The following is a 19,056-nucleotide window of genomic DNA, read 5'->3' on the forward strand; positions in this document are numbered from 1 at the left end:
GTCCGATTTTAAAAATTTTCGGCCATTTGGTATGTTGTAGCAGGACCAAACACTGTGCCAAGTTTGGAAGAAATTGGTGCAGCGGTTACAAGATATACACATGTAACCATAAGTAGGCGTGGCTACGCCCATTTGCCAAAATTTTTTAATATTCTTATTTTTCGTCTAAAACTCATTGTAAATATCAATTTTGAGTGAATTATCTTCAATAGTTACTAAAATATCGCACTTTTCGTATTTCTGAAAATTACCGTTATATGGGAGGTAGGCGTGGTTATTGTCCGATTNGGACAGACAGTCACCGCTTAATCGATTTCTCTTTTCATTCTGATCATTTATGTATACATTTGTCTATATCTATCTCGATTCGTTTTGCCTGTTACAAACAACCGTTATGTGAACAAAATTATAATACCCTTGTGCACAAGTGCGCTCGGGTATAAAAATATTAATCAACATTTAATTATTATTATCAGATTTTTATTTTTTTAATCATAAATAATATTTTTTATTGATTTTTACTAAATTAAATAAAACAAAAGAAATCAGAGTTTTTTTTTAATTGACGTTATATTTTTTTCCGGGTGTGTATTTGTACCACAAGAAATCACCTGTGTGTCATCTCATCTATACATAAAAATACGTATGAAATTTTTTTAAAAATTTGATATTTGATAAATAAAATTGAGGTTCCTTTCTGGATCTGATTTCAAAAGCTACTGAAGACATTTGGTTTTAAGTTCAAAATTGTAATTCGCAAATGGAGTCAATATTTGTGAAAATTCAAAAGTGTATTTACAGTTTTCGTTGAGTATACATTAAATTAATTGAAGACAATTTACTCTTAGGTGGCGCGATTAAAGCGACATCCTGAGACTTTCTTGAAAAAACTGTAAAATTTTATAACAATCAAGGAGCAGAAATACATATTTAGCCATTTCAGACTTTTGTTCATGTTGGAAAACCATAAGGAGAGCTACAAGCAAAAAAACTTGATGCCTAATGAGTAATGGAAACCAAACAATTCAAAAGATAAATCGTTTCTCTTCTTAAATACTAATTTTAGGTATTATCAAACGCAAATTAATACACTGTAAAGCTCAAAGTGAATGGTGGTGTTATGGCTGAATGCCCGCATGCAGCTTGGCTATGTACATAAGTATATATTATATGCAAACATACATACATACATATCTACATATTTGGAAATGCACTTACGAGTATGTTTTGGTGGGCTCGTCTCTGCTTTAAATGTGGCAACTGCCATGCATTTTAATGGTGAAATATGTGCATACATATATACCTACATACAGATGTATGTACATTATGGTAGGCTGAACTGTGAGGGAAGGCCTTATATTCCATCTTATTTAAATAGCAATAAATATTTAGTAATTGTATGGGACATGAGAATATGGTTCATGCTTTAACAAAAACCATATAAATCGCACTTTCAAACTTTATAAAGGATTTAGAGAATCCACAAAATTTTAATGAAATTTCGAGCTTTTTCACCAGAACTCTTTAAAATTTTTAAATTTTTTGGGTATGCAGATAAAAAGGATTACAAAATTTTAGTAAAATTAGTGCAAGTTTTGAGCGACTAAAAAATCGCACTGATTTTTAATAGTTTTTTTTTTGTTGAAGGCGTTTTGAACTTTTTTCCATATAAACATGAATTTTTCGTGGAAGAAAAAAAAATAAAAAAGGCAACGCCAGTTTTCCTAAATTTCTCTTTTTATATAAAAAAAAAATGAAAAAGCCGTCAGCAAACAAAAAAAAATTTTAAAAATCAATGCGATTTTTTAGCCGCTCAAAACTTGCACTAGACTAGTTTTACAAAATTTTATAACCTGTTAACTGAATACCCACAGAATTAAAAAAAATTATGGTTAAAAAGCTAGAACTTTAGATACAAATTTGTAGAATTTTTAAAAATTCTTTATAAAGTTTGAAAGTGTGATTTATATGGTTTTTGCTAAAGCATGAACCATATTTTTATAAAAAATATAAAAAAAATTTAGCTTGAAAAATATTGTAAAACGACCCATAAATGAAAAAAAAACACAAATGGATTAGAGCTCTTGTTAATCGACTAGTCGACTAATCGGTTAATCAATTAGCAAAGGTTACTTCAAAAAATGGTCGACTTTACTTAGTGCCGATTTCACGAATATGGAGCAATTTGAGTGAAAAATAATTTTTTGAATTTCTATATTAAATTCGATTAAAAAAATTCGTTTTCACTTGAAATCGAATAATTTCGGTTAGTAGATTTTCAGACTACTAGATGGTGAGCGGTTTGTCGAAAATAAACGATTATTCGAATTTGAGCATCGGTAATGCAGTCGCCAAGCTAGTAATTCAGATACGAGTGCAATTGAAATTGAATAAGAACTTATTTGAATTAGTATAGTGAATGCACAACCGCCGAGGAGGTACCATTCTGTATTCTACGCTCTCGGAGCCAAACAAGTAAGCAAACAAAGCAAACGAGTTTGACATTCACGGGAACCGAGTGGTCAGAACTGTGTACTACAAATCAGTAGTACCCAGGATCCATCGCACTCCCAGAATTTCTTAAAAATCATTTTTATTCTTATTGATATGTAAACATCCTTGCTCTCGATATGGGCAAATGAAAACAAATCGAATCAACTGTTCTAGTTCGGGACTTTTTTCGGGATAATTTCGGGACTTATTTCGCAACCAGTTTGGTCATAGTTTCTGATTTCATTTCGATACTAGTTCGGAACTAGTTAGGGCCTTTTTCGGGACCATTTCGGGTTTAGTTCGAGAGATAGATGTTTACGTATCAAAATTCATGAGTGCCTGGTACTCACCCTTTTTTTCCAAAGACCACTACGCGAAAATCCGCAAACTCTTAGCAACTTACATATGGATGTAAGCCCGTTACCAATTTCATGTGAGCATTGGTTCTGAATTTTAGATTTTTTAAAACATTTTTCAGCCATTCCACTTGATAATAAAAGATCGACCCACCCTAATACGTACATATGTATATGTAAATGTGAATGGCTACATGCAAACAAAACTACACACCCACTTTGTTTAGGCGAAAACCAGTTTTAAATATGTATTGTACATACATACATGTGTACATTTACATATATATTCTACAGGAAAGATGATACCAATTAGGACTTTGGACCACGTCAACCGATTCGATAATTCTTTTTGCAACGGAAAGGTAGTGTCTCAGAGGTGGTCCCATACTAATCTGGTTTAGATCCGATCATTGAATCATGAAATATACATATGTATACATATATGTATATACTTTTTTTTATATGAGAATTGAAGTCGGATTTGGTTTTTGCTAAAAAGTACTTATAATAATGGTTTCAATGATAAGCAAATGTAAATGGGCCTTTACGAGCGTAACTAGTTACTTCTAGTTTAGGTCTAGTTTAGTGTGTACCCGCAGTGTAGATCGAAATCCTACCGGGCATGTATGTACATGCATAAAAAGTCCATGTTGAAGTATACAGTGAAAGGCATATTGTTGGCTTGATTTTATTTTGTTAGTTTATACTTAAAAACATAGTATCGAGCCCTAACCGCCAAAATAACGTAAGCGACATTTTTTTCAAAATTTTCTTTTTGATGCAGAAATATTCCTAGAGCATCTAGATGCATTTCTGCATCAAAAAGAAAATTTTGAAAAAAATGTCGCTTACGTTATTTTGGCGGTTAGGGCTCGGTATATACATATACATACATACCTACAAATGTCTTTATGAAATGTGTTATTGCTTTCTCTTTTGGAGTGACCTTGAAACTTTGCATAATTTAAATATTTATACATACTCGTGCATACTTATGCGCTCACCTTTTACGCCAAAATACCTAGTAGGCGACAAATTACACTGGTCTACAAGGGTTTTGCGAATAAGACGGGACCTGGTGTTTCCGAACGGATTTTTCGTGCTGAACACGAATCTGGGGTCCAAAACTTCCCATCACGTCACGTTTTCGAGAAAAAAGGGGTTGAAACCCCTAAAAACAGCGTTTTTGGACATTTTCGAAAAATTGTAGAGCTGAACCCTGACGTGCTACAAACTTTGTATATGTCAGAAATTAAAGGCTAAATCGTGCCCTTTCGAATGAGCCCTATGCCGAATTAATCGCATGCACCCTTAGATCAGGGGGTGTATTTGTGTCTAGGAGTCCAGGGAAAATTGATCGCAGAAAGAATTTCATCTTAAACGACCATATAAAATGAATGATGCTAAGGTCTTAACTACATTAAGAGTCGCTGATTACGAATCTGAAGTTAGATTTTAAAAATTCAAAATGGCGGATCCAATATGGCGGACTTAAAAATTTTTATTTAGCGAATTTCAGTTTATTTTTTATATCCACCATATTCGACCCGTCATCTTAAATTTTTAAAATCTAACTGCAGATTCGTAATCAGCGACTTTTAATATAGTTAAAACCTTGGCATTATTAATTTTCTATGATCGTTTAAGATTAAATTCTTTCTGTGATCAATTTTTCCTGCACCCCTAAACACAAATACACCCCCTGCTTTAAGGGTGCACGCGATCAATTCGGCATAGGGCTCATTCGAAAGGGCACGGTTTAGCCTTTAATTTCTGATATATGCAAAATTTGTACCACGTCAGGGTTCAGCTCTATAATTTTTCGAAAATGGCCAAAAACGCTGTTTTTAGGGGTTTCAACCCCTTTTTTCTCGAAAACGTGACGTGATGGGACATTTTTGACCCCGGATTCGTGTTCAGCACGAAAAATCCGTTCAGAAACACCAGGTCCCGTCTTATTCGCAGAAAAAAAGTTGAAATTTGTAGACCAGTGTTAGCGATCCCTTTGCTGGAATTGCTTTTTTCTTCTTTACTTCTACATACATATATATATGGTAGGAACTTGAAATTGAAAAAAAAAAAAAGTATCACAGAAGAAAATGAAAGAAATAACAAAGCCAATAACATTCTTTTACGGGGCAAGAAGGAATTTCATGATGAACTTATAGTACATAGTTTAAATCATACACACATTATGGCCGACAATAAAAAATTCTGGTTAAAATTCCACTGATGCTCGTAAAAACTTTGGAGCGTTGATTGGTAATGCTTTGACTGCTAGAATGAACAAGTTAAAATGTCTAAGAACGGACTGATGGAATTTCAAAACATTTATTTAGGGGTGGATATTTTGTTTGTTCGACCTATGTAAAATTATTTTCATATTTTGCTAGGCTAGATACATATGTATATAGTTACATGCATACACCCGCCTCGCTTACAATTATTCAAATAATAGCGTAGTACAAATTACAATATTTTTTTTTTGAAATTCCCGGTTTGAACGAATGAATTAAAATTTCTCTTTCGGTTTCTTTTAAGTCAATTTTTAAGGTAAAGCGGACGATGAAGGAGCAGCGTCTACTCATTTGAAACAAATGGTTTCAGCGTTCTTTTGCATTCCAGTCGCCACTGCAAATATGAAAAGAATATTTTCCCAATCAATTTGAATAAAACCAGAAAAGAGCTAGCAACTGCAGAACTCTCTGGTATTTTAAGAACTAAGATTTCTAAATGATAAAGGAGGTACTAAATTTGAGGTACCGAATCAAAATCTCAAAAAATTCAACAAAGCAATTCACGAAAAATATCGAAACTGAATTTCATTATAGCAAAATTTGATTTAAATGTTCCATTTTATAAAGTTTTGTGGAAGCCATGCTGATGCATCGCTGGTTACAGATTGTCCTTGAAATACGGAAGTAGCAGGGCCTCTAATGCCTTCGCGACAAGAAGAGGAGTGTTATCGGAGTCGGTTGCCGTGGGTAGTCGTGGGGGCAGTGATCCACTCCTCGTGAGACCTAAGACCTGAGCAGATTTTTAGTTGACTCCATTCGTTGCAGGAATTGCACCTAGCCGAAGTGGAGCTCGGGTGGGATCTTCTCTGGCATACGCAGCAGATTTAGATTACCGGTCGGGGGTGTGGCCTAATGCCTGCCCAGAGCAGAAGAATGCGGAGCAACCCTGCTACAAGGTGTTGCCCCAGAGACAAACAACGATTAAAATATTTCATGAAACTAAACAGGGTTAGATGGGGTCGGATGAAACCCCCACGAGTCATTCCGGTACGCAGGCTACTCACTTCTATCACCGCCGGCTTGCATAAAGAAATATTCAGTAATATATTGGCAATCAATCGAACTAACTATATGCGATGATATAAACTAACGACCACCCTAATAGACAAATAGATATGTACATTCAGAATGTTGCAGTCTGCATGGCGAGATGTTTCTATTGCCACAAAAAGCTCGTTAAGCGGTCAGAGCTCTCGTTGCTAAAGGAAAATATGCATATTAATAACGGAAAATTCCTCTGCTCTTAAGTGCAAAGTGCAATATATTCATGCGATTAAAGAATGTAATTTAATATCTGAATTAATAACCACTTCTACATAGTAGACCAATATCTACGCACATACACACATATGTATGTATGTGTGTGGATAAATGTAAATGAGAGTATCTATACATGTTTTAAGCCTGAAGGTTATTTTGTACGCTAATTATTGCCACGGATCCCATATGAATATGTATGCAAGTATGGACTTGGAAAAGTTTCGTACAAAGCACTTTATTTTCTTGTTGGTTAATTTTGTTGAATAATCGAGCGAGTTGCTGCCTACCATTCATTTCAATATCCACTCACTGATGGTTGCACAAAGAAACCGCGATCACAAACAAGTACACGCCCCGCTTGGAATGCAGAAAATTTGATAAAAAATTACAAAAGAGACTTGTCGGAATTACTAGCAATCGGCAATTGGAAAGGTATACGCAATTAGTAGTTACTACAGCACATAAATACACTGACTGGAGGTGACGAAGAAATACACCTTCAAGTACAAGAAGTACCTTCTTCAATTTTTGAAGATGAATCAATATTTCGTGTATGACCAACTGCTGGAAAATTAATATTTTCGGCATCTACTGATTCCGTGAGATGATTCCAAGTTTATAGTGAGCTTAGTCGAATATTTGTGAATATATATGGAAGAAAAGTTCCGTAAAAGGACGATTCATGGAAGAGGTCAGTATAGGTGGACGTGTTTGCTGATTTTAAAAGGCAGAATTAGGGGAGTTATCGCAGAAAAATGAAATTTGGTGTGCTGCTTCAGAATATGTAAATTAAGAAAAATTTTAAGCTTTGGCAATATCGGTGCAAGGACATGACTACGTCCTATATATTCTTTTTCTCAAAATGTACTAAAAACTATTAATAACTTATAAAGTTAAACTATTTATTGAAAAAAATTTATAGATCTTTAAAAACGATCATAAATAAATCTTTTTCTAAATTTCCTCAATAAATAAGATAACTTATTTCAAATGTAATTTTTAATTTTGTCTTTTAAAATGTATGTATATCTACCTCAATTTCTTCAAATTCACAAATGTAGACCTAAGTGATGATAATTCCTGATGTGACATTAATAACAAATGATCCATTAAATCTCTCGTCGTTTTTCTTATAATGGGAAAATCGCAGATTCTTTATACTTCTATAACTGGATTCTTTTTAAGCAAAAAACAAAAGCGACTTCAATTCTCATATGTATATCCTTTTCTTCATCTACATATTCACCTAGATGATGTGAGGTGCGATGACCTGATAAGATGTTATGTGATGTGATGTGATATCGATAACAAAATCGTAAACAAATTCGATAAAAAATATCGAAAGCGAATTCCATAAAAAATCGATAACAAGATCGATAATACATTCGATAAAAAATAACGAAAACAAAATCGATAAAAATATCGATAACAAAAGCTATAAAAAATCGGTAGCAAAATCGATTAAAATATCGATAACAAAATCGACAAAAATATCGATAACTTAATCGATAAAAATGTCGATAAGTAAATCTATAAAATATCGATAAAAAAATTATCCATTACTATAAAAATCTCTAAAATCCCGAAATAATTCCTAGGGTGAGTATCTGTGTCTCTATTAGCGTTGCCAAATGTCCCGTATTTGCCGGGACTCCCGTATTTTGCACTAAATTTGAAATATTCCGCCGGGACAAGATTTTTCCCTAGTTTTCGACAATTTCATTCATTCATTCATTTCAACCTGTGAACTTCTACTCCCATGGTCATGCTTTAACGCGGGTGTTGTAAGGAGGTCATTACCCAGCATTATAGCATGTAACTCTATAAAATAAGTATAGTTAGAAATTATAAATGAATAAAACTGGCTATTATATGGAAGAAAATGCGCAACACCCTCCGCAAAAAAATTCTAAAAATCAATGGTAATTTTTAGCGACTTGAAATTTGCACTTTATTATACTAAAATTGAATGCACTTTACATCAAAATAACAAAACGAGTAAAATTTTAAAGTATCTCGAAGCCCATTGCATTTTCACAATGTGGAACCGTCATATTTGGTTTTAGCGGAAAATTCTACATAAGGCTGATGTATCGAACGCCGTGGTCATGAGAATTTTCGAAAATTTGTAAGATAATAAAATTAGGTAAATTTTGGCTACACACTAAGCATGCAAATAACAAAACGAGCTACTTGAAGTTAAAGGAATGAACTACAGATTCTGTAAGTTTCATGTTTATATCTAGCGTAACCTGAATAATGCGATTTTTAAAAATTTCGCAACTTCAATCAAAGTTCTTTTTTTTTATAAGGAGTAAGCTGGTCGGGTCGACTCGTAGCTGTGTTTCGTGTCTATGATACGCATACTTTACTCCTGAGTAACATAAGCTCCTAGAGTCCCTTCAAAATGCCGAATCATAAGCCATCATAATAAGGAAACATTTTACAGGCGGAAACGAGCTTTTATGAAAATTTTATTTTGTGTAAATTCTGCTCTTTGCAACGCTAAAGAAGGGTTCCTCAAAGTTACAACAAAATCGATTTCATATGGAATAACGCTAAATTAAATCGTTGAAATGGATCACCTTTGTTAATACATACATATATGGTTCGTTGTTGGAATATTTCTTACGGTAAGCTTTCGTGACTGAGATGTTTTCAAAGAATGTTTAAAATTATTTGAAACTCTCTCTGAACTTCAATCGATAATGTATGTATGTACGTACATTAGGGTGCCACACCAAAAAGTTCCAGTTTTTCCACCGGAGTTATAAAATTTATTATATTTTAAGACTGTTGCTAAAATATTTTAGAAAAATTACAGATTTATGTACGTGAGGTAAACCGATTTGAAAATATTTGCAGCTATCATTAGTGGTTCCGTTGAAAAAACTTGTAATACTTTTTATACAGATTCTTTAAGCTTGAACTCTTCTATCTGTGGTGGATTTTTAGAAAAAACTATTTTGAAAAACTAATTTTATTTATAAAAAACTACATTTTTTTTAATTATTTTCACAATAGGTCCAGCTAACGTTAATCCGTTTCAGTAAGCTTTTGGCGGACATCTTAAAATATAATAAATTTTATATTTCTGATGCAAAAACAAAACCGATTTTTTTTGTATGGAAAGCGATGCACCCTAATGTACATACATGCAACGTGCATACTTACATACATAACTTGTATAAAAGTAACTTTTTTATGATGTATGTACTATACATACATACGTATGTATGCATGGTTTATGTTCTCTATTCAGGTCAACAAAGAAAAGTAGTCGATAAGGAGGTAATAACAGGCAGTAATATAAACAGTTAACAACAGAAATCTATTTCTGAACTGATTGGAAATAATCAAACAGTTTTTAATTTGTAGCAACATTAAGCAATGATAAAAATACGAGTGTTTAATGAAGAGTACATTTGCATTTATCGAGCTATTTTCCTTCAATTAGGTGGTTAAGAATGTACAGCTGTATAAAAATTTAATAAATAAATTTCTGCATTTTAAAAGCCCAACTGTAAGGTGTATGATAAAAATGGGTCAAACAAAAGTGCAGATCGTGAATTGTTCTTAAGAGTTATCATTTCTGCCATATAGCGATTGAAAATTTTAGTAAAAGCTGGGTTTCCATAATATGCAAATTATAAATTTGTATGGAAACATTTTATTATTCAATTTAGGTAAAAAGGGTCTTGTTTTAATGTCGAAAGTAAATTTTGTTTTTTTTATTTTTTTAAATTACTTATGCAAATTTTTCGATAAATCAATTTCGTGCCCTTTTTTCACTTTAAAAACCCAAAATTCGGCTATAAATAAAAATATTTTAGTTTCTTATACGTTGGATACAAACTCGAATACAGATGAAAATTTTACATAATAAATGATTGCCAAGTGCCACATCTGGGATTTCATGTTAACTAGTGTAATTATTAATTAGATTAATAGTTTATAATTATAAGCGGTTCCGACGATTCAAAACACCGATTCTGTCGAGTCCGATTGTAAAGATAACCGGGTAGTTGGTTCGGTTACGTCTCTCAAAAAAAAACCGTAACGGAAATACGCCATGTCAAAGTAGGTTAAAAATAGTTTATAAACAGTTTTTACAAAAATTCAATTGCTTCTCAAACAACAACTTTTAAATTAATTACTTTGTTATCGCTCAAACAAAAACTATGTTTTTTCGGTTTTGGGCTTATTTTTAACCGACTTGACCGACCGAATTGAAGTCGGTTTTGTTTTTTGCTTAAAAATTACTTATTGTTATAATTTGTTAAAAAACCTAAGGTAAAGTCGCCCTTGCCCCTGTGATTAACATGTGCTACGAAATAGTTTTTCGCATTTTCTGAACAACGTATTATTTTGAGTTGTGACTCTTTTGAAGACAGTGTGCGATATAATATGAAAAACTGGCCCTTACTCTTTAAAATGCCGTTGAGTTTGTTCAAATAACTTTTTTTCGCCGGGACTGTTACAAATAAGCGCTATACGAACGAATTTATAATGGTACAAAAGTGCGCTGGGGTATAAAAAACTGCAAGGCAAATTCTTCCTTATGAGACACAGTTGACAGTTGCTGTTGTGAATTTCTTATATAGCATAAAAGGAAGGTTTCTTGTTATACTTAAGAAGGCCTCATACAGATGCGATACTATCGATGAATATGGGAGTGCTCAAACAGATGCGGTATACGATGCGTTCAAAAAATGTATTGCAGCAAGCACAATTGATCGCACGATATGAATAACCTGTTTATTGTAGAGTTCTGAAATGGAATTCATAATTCAGCTCGTCAATTGTTATCGCATTTTAGCCGATTCGAAGTATTTGAAATATAGAGATTGCTAAAAGAAAGATGAAGCACTGCAGTGTATCGCATCGCACCTGTTTGAGGGCCTTTGCTTTTCATCGTTATCGCATCAAATACGATATCGTATCGCAACGATAGTATCGCATCTAATTGATTAAAACACATACATATATTACAAAGTTTTTCCAACAACATATCAAACAACTATAAGGGATCCACATAGGTTTGTACATAAGTACATACACATGCATATATACACGTATGTATATGCAAGTGCATATATACAATTATTTACTCTCACTTATGGGACAATATTAAATTAGAGGGTATAAAACTCAATTATACCAAATATAAAAGAAGGGTGTCTACAACTTTCGCTAGCATTCAGCCACACGACTTATATGAATTTGTAAGTACGTAGATATGTACATACATTAGACCGTACCAAAAAAAAAAAGTTGGCGGTATGCCCCTCATTCCAAAAGAATTTTTATAAGGCGATTTCGAAAAAAAAAATTATTTTGCCTGAACTTAGGGATCGTTTTTTTTTCATTTTTCGTCATATCCTCGGAATTAAGAGTTCGATCTGTAAGCACAAAATTATAACTCACCAAAAATTAAATAAATTATTGCTAAGAAAGTATTTTGATTATTCCAGTACAACTGTGTCACCGTGAATGTGAAAGAGCTAAGTACAGCAAAAAATTTCGTTGCAACAATACTTTATGGCTGCATTTCTTTATTCATTCTGAACGTTTGGAATAAACTTTTTTGTTTACTTATTCTTTAGGACGTTCCTTATGATATGTTAACGTATATTTCAAACGTATTCTGTTTATTCCGGCTGTGAAATGGGATTATCCGGAATGTATAAAGAAACGCAGCCTATATACTCAAGGATTTTACGCCAATTTTTATATTTTTTTTTGCTTACAAGGTGGTACGGTCTAATGTACATAAAAGGGCCGGGAGTTTTATCCGGATATTGGAACATTCGAAAATCTGATTAAAATATCGGAATACGAGGATATTAACCGAATATACGGGCAAAAAAAAATAGATGGATATTAATGGAGTATCCTGATAGCAAAATTAGCGGATATTACCCGCCTATCATGGTGAAACGAATAGAGTCGGTCTTGCCCGCCTATCCGGATATAAACCGGGAATCTTGATTATAAAATATAACACATATTAACCGGATAACCGGATTTTATCTGTATGTCTCTTTATTTCAAATTCGGCATCTGAATGTGCTTGCGCATATTGGGCATCTATTTTCATCAGTTAAAGTATAGAAATAAAAGAGGCTGATGATTTACGAAGTCAGCCAAACTCTGCTTACGTAATACCTGAATGGCCCCTATACAAAAACGGATATCCGAATACAATGATAGTCCCAGCCCTAGTACAGATGTATGGATGTAGGTACATATATGTAAACATATGTATTTACCATGTGCACACAATATGCAGTATACATATTCCATGTACATATAAAATGAATCAGAGCTGAATTCTATGACATTTCACTCGAGTGCAAAGTTTGCACTGCAAACAGAGCCTATGTTTATATACTAAGTATGCATAATGGTAATACGTATGGCGCTCCGTTTTCTGTGATTAAATTGATAAAAAATGAACTATACATTCTATGCATTGTACATACCGTCGGTGATACTGCAAAACGTTCTATGGTCAGTGGCGGATCCAGCGGGGAGTTTTGGGGGTTAAACTACGTGTCAGTCAGGGCGGACCCACGGACGTTTTTAATACATAGACGGCATATTATACATACATATTCGCCATATCAAAACACCCCCCGTGGGTCCGCCACTGACTGACACGTAGTTTAACCCCCAATATCCCCCGGTTGGATCCGCCACTGTCTATGGTACTTACTTCTGGTGCTTAATCGGTCTGTTATCTGTATCTGATCGCTTCTGGCAATCGTTCCTCTTCATCAGCCAAAGGTAGACAGTTATGTCATTCGCTTATTGGGCTGTAACGATTTGCAAATGCATTCCGGTGTAAGTAAGAGACCATATAAGTGTCAAGGGTACCAATTGACATAGACCGTTTTGCAGTATCACCGACGATATGTTTGCATGTACATAAGAATGTATATTTACAGGACCTGCGTATTTATCCATGTACTTGCATAGTTAAGAGTGGTGGAGAGCAAGAAAAATGAAATACGGATGCAGTGCTGGCAGTTATCAGTTTTCTTAGAATATGTCCTATAAAATAGTATTAATAATTAAAATGTTATTAGCATTTTTCTGCAATACATTTAACAATTTTAATTACATACATTCAGTCGTATTCGAAGAGGAAGTTTTTTCACCAATTTCTAAAATATTGCATTGTTCAACACATTCTTAAATTGGGCGTTCTTCAACTATTTGCTGAGATTGGGCGATCTTCCACTTAGCGAACGATACATAGTACATAGGTACATATGTATACAAGCTTAACTTATATAACTTATTACTAATATATATTTCAAACTCCAGCTTTGTTCAAAGTCGCATCAAAAACTTATATAGCTATATAACTTATAAAGAATTTCTACAGCATCAAATTAGAGTTGCAGCTTTTTATAAAAAACAAGGGGACTGAAATTTGTGTTAAGTTGTTTTCAATTATTCAGTAAAGAAACCAAAAATTTTACCTAAGGCATTTCTTTATTAAGGCAACAATATTTGTAAGCATATGTTATGTAGGTACAGCGACAGACAACAAATTTAACGTCCTCACTGTATGTCAAGGATGCGCGCAATTAAAGTCAAGGATATAATCCATATGTATGTATGTCCATATGAAAAAGTTAGTTAAAGCAACTACAACACATTCTTACCTCAATGTTACCCATAGTTTGGAAGGCCGTGAATACGAACATAAAGCCGAAGCCCAATATTATGACATTGACGAACTTTAAATCCATGTTTCAGATGGTGTGTTGTGCTTGTGGTTGTATTAAAAACTTAATTTAAATGCAAAATTATTGTGCAGGACGTTAGCTTCAGCGAAAGTTACGTCGTTAAATCACTTTTATATTTATTTTATTTAGTAGTTTTTGGGTGGTTATGGTGGTGGGTCGGTTACAATTCGTGCGTGCGAACAAAAACCTGGTATATCTAGAGGCACACAAAACCGTACGCCCAGTAGAAACTACCTCCACTTCCGCAAATGATGTCCTCGTTCGCCCACAAAACACAATTCCGTTTCAATGTTAAGGCAAAATGCTTACAACCGATATTTTAGTATAAATTGAATGCATATGTGTGTTTAATACGGGCAGACTATAGTGTATTCGAAATATCAAGCTATGGCGTCAGTGTTTATGAGTTTGTAATGCTTAGCTGATTAAACCTCCTAAACGAAGCAAGTAGAAATTGTATAGTCTCTTTTAAAGTCACACCATAAAATACGACTTTAACAACGTGGGTGTACAATTGCAAGTGATCGGCGAGTGGGCGGTAACTGCTCAGCGGGTATTAGCTCATGCCAATCTTTGATGGAGGCAATTTACTTTCTTTCATTTATCACTTATAGATGTTAAAACACATTATTTGTGCGAAAATAATGTATTAGAATTGTGGGAATATATGTATAAGGTATTAAAGCAATATTAAAATAGAAACACAGATTACATAGCGCCCGATATTAAAATAAATCCCAGTGCTTATGAAGTTGGCGAACAGGCGTTTACCAGCAGTAATATACACAAAATTAACTGAACCGACGCTGACAAAGAACGACGCAGTAGTTACGTTTTAAGCGACGTTGTCAGTAGGCGAAAGCAAAATGAGAACTGGAATCAGAAGCTCCAATTCTGATATGAAGCTGCTCCAAACGCAGAGACTGCCACGAGAGCGTCTACGCACACATTTCCACAAAGGCTTGTACGAAGAAGAGCGATAAGAGGCGATTGTGCGCTGTAACTTTGTGTTTTGGTGGTTAAAAGTTGCCTTGTCTGATGGGGGCCGCAAATCATCAGCCCCATGGTATGGTTTTGGAGGATTGTATAAAAACAAAAATACCGACAAATCTTATTTCAAAATACACATCGAAAAGTAAATAGAAAGCAATCAAAGGTGAGAAGAAAATGTTTCCGAACACTTCCTAAATTGAGGTTACCAGACTACGCTTTAGAGAAGGCTTATAGACTAATGCTGAAACTAGTGGGTAACGTAAAGCCGCTGGTACGTAAACTCGAGTCAGCTTACCCCCGAATGTCTGATGAGGAAATTGCAGCATTATTGCATCAGCACTGACTGTAAGGTGACCGGTCATTTGCCAGTAAGATTTCTTGTAGGGCAAATACATCGGCGACCAAAATCAAAATTTTTGGATGTTACACAGACGGTCTGTGCAGACATAAACGGCGAAATGACATGGTCTGCGCATCGCGGTGTAAATGTACATTTACGTTCTTTGGTACTGTGTAGTGCATTTTGCTCATTATCAGAGGGCGATGTAAATGTAAACTCAGCAATCCAGAATTTTTCTGGAGTTGTAGTCCGTAACTTAGATATTCTCACACGGATCTACATATCAGCGGGTTTACGTTCTCCAATAATTACAGTATTACAATCGATTTATGTCAAGACACTAAAAGTTAATCCATTTAGACTTATGTACAGTTTACAAAAGTTCAATACGGCAACTTTTCAATTATTGAGGTGAAATCAAAGAAGGTAAGGTCTATGGATTTACCTTCTTTGGGAATATCACGCAAGTCTTATTGCCAGCTGCTATCATGCCTAACCGCAATATAAAATCTTTATAAATTTTACATCTGGCATCTTGACTTGGATCAAATTCAGTGTTGTGTAAGATCAAATATTCTTAAAAAAAATTAATTAATTACAAAATGTTACATACATTATGTGATGCTAGATTAAAGTTATATGATATTTGAAAACCAAACATGAAATTGATGTTTATAAATCTTTAGATTCAATGTTAATTAACTTTAACTTCCGATCATTGTCCAACACTTTTGTGGTCGCCTAAAAACGGACTATAGTTTTCTACGAATGTAAAAGGTTGTACAAATCAGGGCTACTTTAAAGGAAACACTGTGCCGCATATACAAATTTATACAATTCGGTGCTAATATTTTTATAAACAAAAACGAAACCAGTGAAGAGGACATATACATATAAAAAAACCGCATACAAAATCCACACAATAATAAAAAGTGATTCGTCAAGGCCACTCGTTCGAACGAATTGTATACCCGCTAATTGAATTAAGCCAAGCATTACTTCAGATTTTCATACACATAACCACTGCCGTTTCCGGAATAAAATTGACAAAAAAATGGAGCCACATCTTCTACAGCAACTCATCAACGCAGCTGAGAAGGCAGCCAATATTGCGCGTGTCTGCCGTTCCAATGAAGCTCTGCTTAAGTTGTTGGTGCAGGAAAAAACTGGACCGGATGCGAATGCCCGCTTTGAACACGATTTTAAAACCCTCGCTGATGTGCTAATTCAAGAAACTATCAAACACGATATTTGTGAGTTGGTAAGTAACAGGTAATGGTGTATTAATAAAGATATTTAATATATCCTTCCCCTGTTTCTACCCTAGTTTCCTGCCATGCGGGAGGCCATTAAAGGTGAAGAGTCGCCAAACTTCACCAATGTAGAGGGAGAGTCAGTGACTATTGTAGTGGGCGAAACGGTAGAGGAAACAGCGCAGTGTCTGACAGCGATACTAAATGGTAAGTATTTGCATTTTTTCACATTTGTCTTTCGTATGTACATATGTATATATTAATGTAAGTTTTTTACGTTGCAGCTGAAGCAGCGGAAATACTTGCTAGTGAAGTACATCGCGATGTTGCATACGAAGAAGAGGTTCTTGGCGAAATACCAGCACTGCCAGCAGACCTAGATTATAGCAATTTGGGTATTTGGATAGATCCAATTGGCAAGTATATGAGATTTTTGGTTATAACTTTCTGGCCTAACCAGGCAACACTCTTCTTTATCACCAGATGGCACTGCTGAGTATATTTCTGGGGATACCATTTTCACAGACTTTCCAGGTATAACTTCAACCGGCTTAGACTGTGTAACCGTGCTGGTTGGCGTGTACGATCGCACGACTGGTGAGCCTGTTATAGGAGTTGTATCGCAGCCCTTCCATAATAAATTAGACGAAAATGTATATCGTTCGCTAGTATTTTGGGGTATTTGTTTACCGGAATTGCATGCGAACAATTGTCAATTTGAGCGACCAACACGTGACAATCGGTTAGGCATATTCTCCAGCTCTGAGAATGGTGATATTCTTCAACGCATCATGGATTTAGGCTATGAGTTCGCATTTGCCGCTGGCGCTGGTCATAAAGCAGTAAAAGTGATCACCTGGGAAGTAGATTTGTATTTGCTGAGTAAGGGTTCCACATTCAAATGGGACACTTGCGCACCACAAGCTATATTGCGATCTTTAGGCGGTGATATTTTTAGTTATGGCGGAAGCATCAACGAATGCAAACCAATAGCATTAAGCTATCTGGACGAGGGCGAGGAAATTGAAAACCTTAAATGCAATAAAGATGGTTTGATTGCGGTGCGTGATGTTAGCTTAATCGACGAATTGTTAGCAAAATTTAAGGAATAAGGGGAAGAGTTTAAAATATATTAAATACATACATACATATATGTATGAGGTTAACAAGATTTTGAAGGAGGTAAGGACAAGCTAAAATTCTCAAATACGTTATCAAAACGTATGTTTTAATTCACTTTCGCCTTGTACTCCAATATAAATGCATTTCGGTAAGATTATTTTGTAATTAGTTTTAAAATTTTCTAGTACATACAACCTATGCACGATTGAGAGAATACAAAGGTTGCGCCGATCTCGGACCGCTATTCCTCTCTTAACGAATTTGACAGAATCGTTATTTGCATGACGTCACACTGGTGCAACTTGTTTACGTTTTCCTTGCAACATTTTTTCTTCTTCTTCCATTCTTGCTCACGTTTTGGCATTTCTCTCTCGCAATTGCACCAGTGTGACGTCACACAAAAGTTATTCTCAAAAATCCTCTCTGATCGGCGCAATCTTGTATTCTATCATTCTTGCAACCTATGTACTCTGTGGCTTGTTGTTGTTGTTGTTGTAACAGCATACAAACTCCCCAAAGACTTTTTGGGGAGTGTTGCTGGAGTGACAGTCCTTGGCCAGATATAAATCTGGGTCGTTCCGGTTACGTAGACCCGACTGTCGTGGGAACGTACTCTGTGGCGTCGTATATGGAGGTTATGTTAAACATTACGATTTAAGTAATAAGTGCAATCTTAAACATCAATTTTAGCTGCTTAATGTGAGGTGGTTGTTATCGAGCTTGCTTGTGTTTATTTTTTGTAAGCTGTTAGACTATAACATACATAGTTCAGTATGTTTATTTAATCAACTTTTTAATGAAATATGCATGTATCTATTATGGCTGATGTTCAAGAGTTTTTGAACAGTAAATATACTACCCTGACCACTTTTAGTGCATACATGCCACACTTTAAGTTCAGAAATATTTCAAAGAGCATGGGTGGCATATACTCAGCAAATATTAAATTCATAACAGGCAATTGAAAGTATTTGTATCTTCCAACGTGGAACCACGATTCATCCACTTTTAACTGATCTTAGAAAAGTACTCGAATATCAATATTTTTAGCAATTGACCACTTTGCCCACAATAGCCCAATTTAAATATTGTTAAAATATTTTACTCTATTTATTGTTTTGTTACGTCCATTATACAATTAAATAAACTTCTACACTCTTTACTATAGAACATGACCGATAC

At 34.6% G+C, this 19,056-nt stretch overlaps 2 protein-coding genes and 1 long non-coding RNA gene across 6 annotated transcripts in view; 2 read left to right on the forward strand and 1 right to left on the reverse strand.

Annotated features, from left to right (window-relative positions):
- LOC108359565 (UNC93-like protein MFSD11) overlaps nt 1–15,304 on the reverse strand; it is a 28,110-nt gene extending 12,806 nt beyond the window's left edge. Inside the window, exons 1-2 of one of the 3 annotated variants that reach the window (XM_017611478.1) lie at nt 14,938–15,304; nt 14,083–14,600 (exon numbers count right to left, since the gene is read on the reverse strand). In XM_017611478.1, coding sequence (XP_017466967.1) covers nt 14,083–14,169 — 87 coding nt within the window. In that variant the 5' untranslated portion in view covers nt 14,170–14,600; nt 14,938–15,304. Of the gene's footprint in view, nt 1–14,082; nt 14,601–14,656 lie in introns of all 3 variants that reach the window. The other 2 variants (XM_017611477.1, XM_017611476.1) reach the window with 2 other exon arrangements.
- Nucleotides 13,033–19,056, forward strand: part of LOC108359570 (uncharacterized) — a 10,581-nt gene continuing 4,557 nt past the window's right edge. Inside the window, exons 1-2 of the long non-coding RNA XR_001846947.1 lie at nt 13,033–13,324; nt 15,872–15,880. This is a non-coding gene — a long non-coding RNA (uncharacterized LOC108359570). The remainder of the gene's footprint in view (nt 13,325–15,871; nt 15,881–19,056) is intronic.
- Nucleotides 16,194–18,068, forward strand: Ipp (inositol polyphosphate 1-phosphatase). 2 transcript variants are annotated; one of them, XM_017611481.1, is made up of 5 exons: nt 16,194–16,760; nt 16,827–16,959; nt 17,037–17,168; nt 17,236–17,615; nt 17,711–17,871. In XM_017611481.1, exons 1-5 carry the CDS (start codon nt 16,554–16,556, stop codon nt 17,777–17,779), a joined length of 921 nt encoding a protein of 306 aa, XP_017466970.1. In that variant the 5' UTR covers nt 16,194–16,553; the 3' UTR covers nt 17,780–17,871. The 2 variants fall into 2 exon arrangements, with proteins under 2 accessions (XP_017466970.1, XP_017466969.1); XM_017611480.1 differs by having other exon boundaries at nt 17,236–18,068.

This window comes from Rhagoletis zephyria, unplaced genomic scaffold (genome assembly GCF_001687245.7).
Source record: "Rhagoletis zephyria isolate East Lansing unplaced genomic scaffold, Rhagoletis_zephyria_1.1 Rzeph_scaffold_00411, whole genome shotgun sequence".
Taxonomy (NCBI): domain Eukaryota; kingdom Metazoa; phylum Arthropoda; class Insecta; order Diptera; family Tephritidae; genus Rhagoletis; species Rhagoletis zephyria.

Excerpts from the sequence above, each read along its gene's own strand:
- Ipp (XM_017611480.1), top strand. The coding sequence starts at position 16,554 with ATGGAGCCACATCTTCTACAGCAACTCATCAACGCAGCTGAGAAGGCA. Across the intron at positions 16,960-17,036 it reads TCTGACAGCGATACTAAATG|CTGAAGCAGCGGAAATACTT; the intron begins GTAAGTATTTGC and ends TTTACGTTGCAG. Across the intron at positions 17,169-17,235 it reads TATTTGGATAGATCCAATTG|ATGGCACTGCTGAGTATATT; the intron begins GCAAGTATATGA and ends CTTTATCACCAG.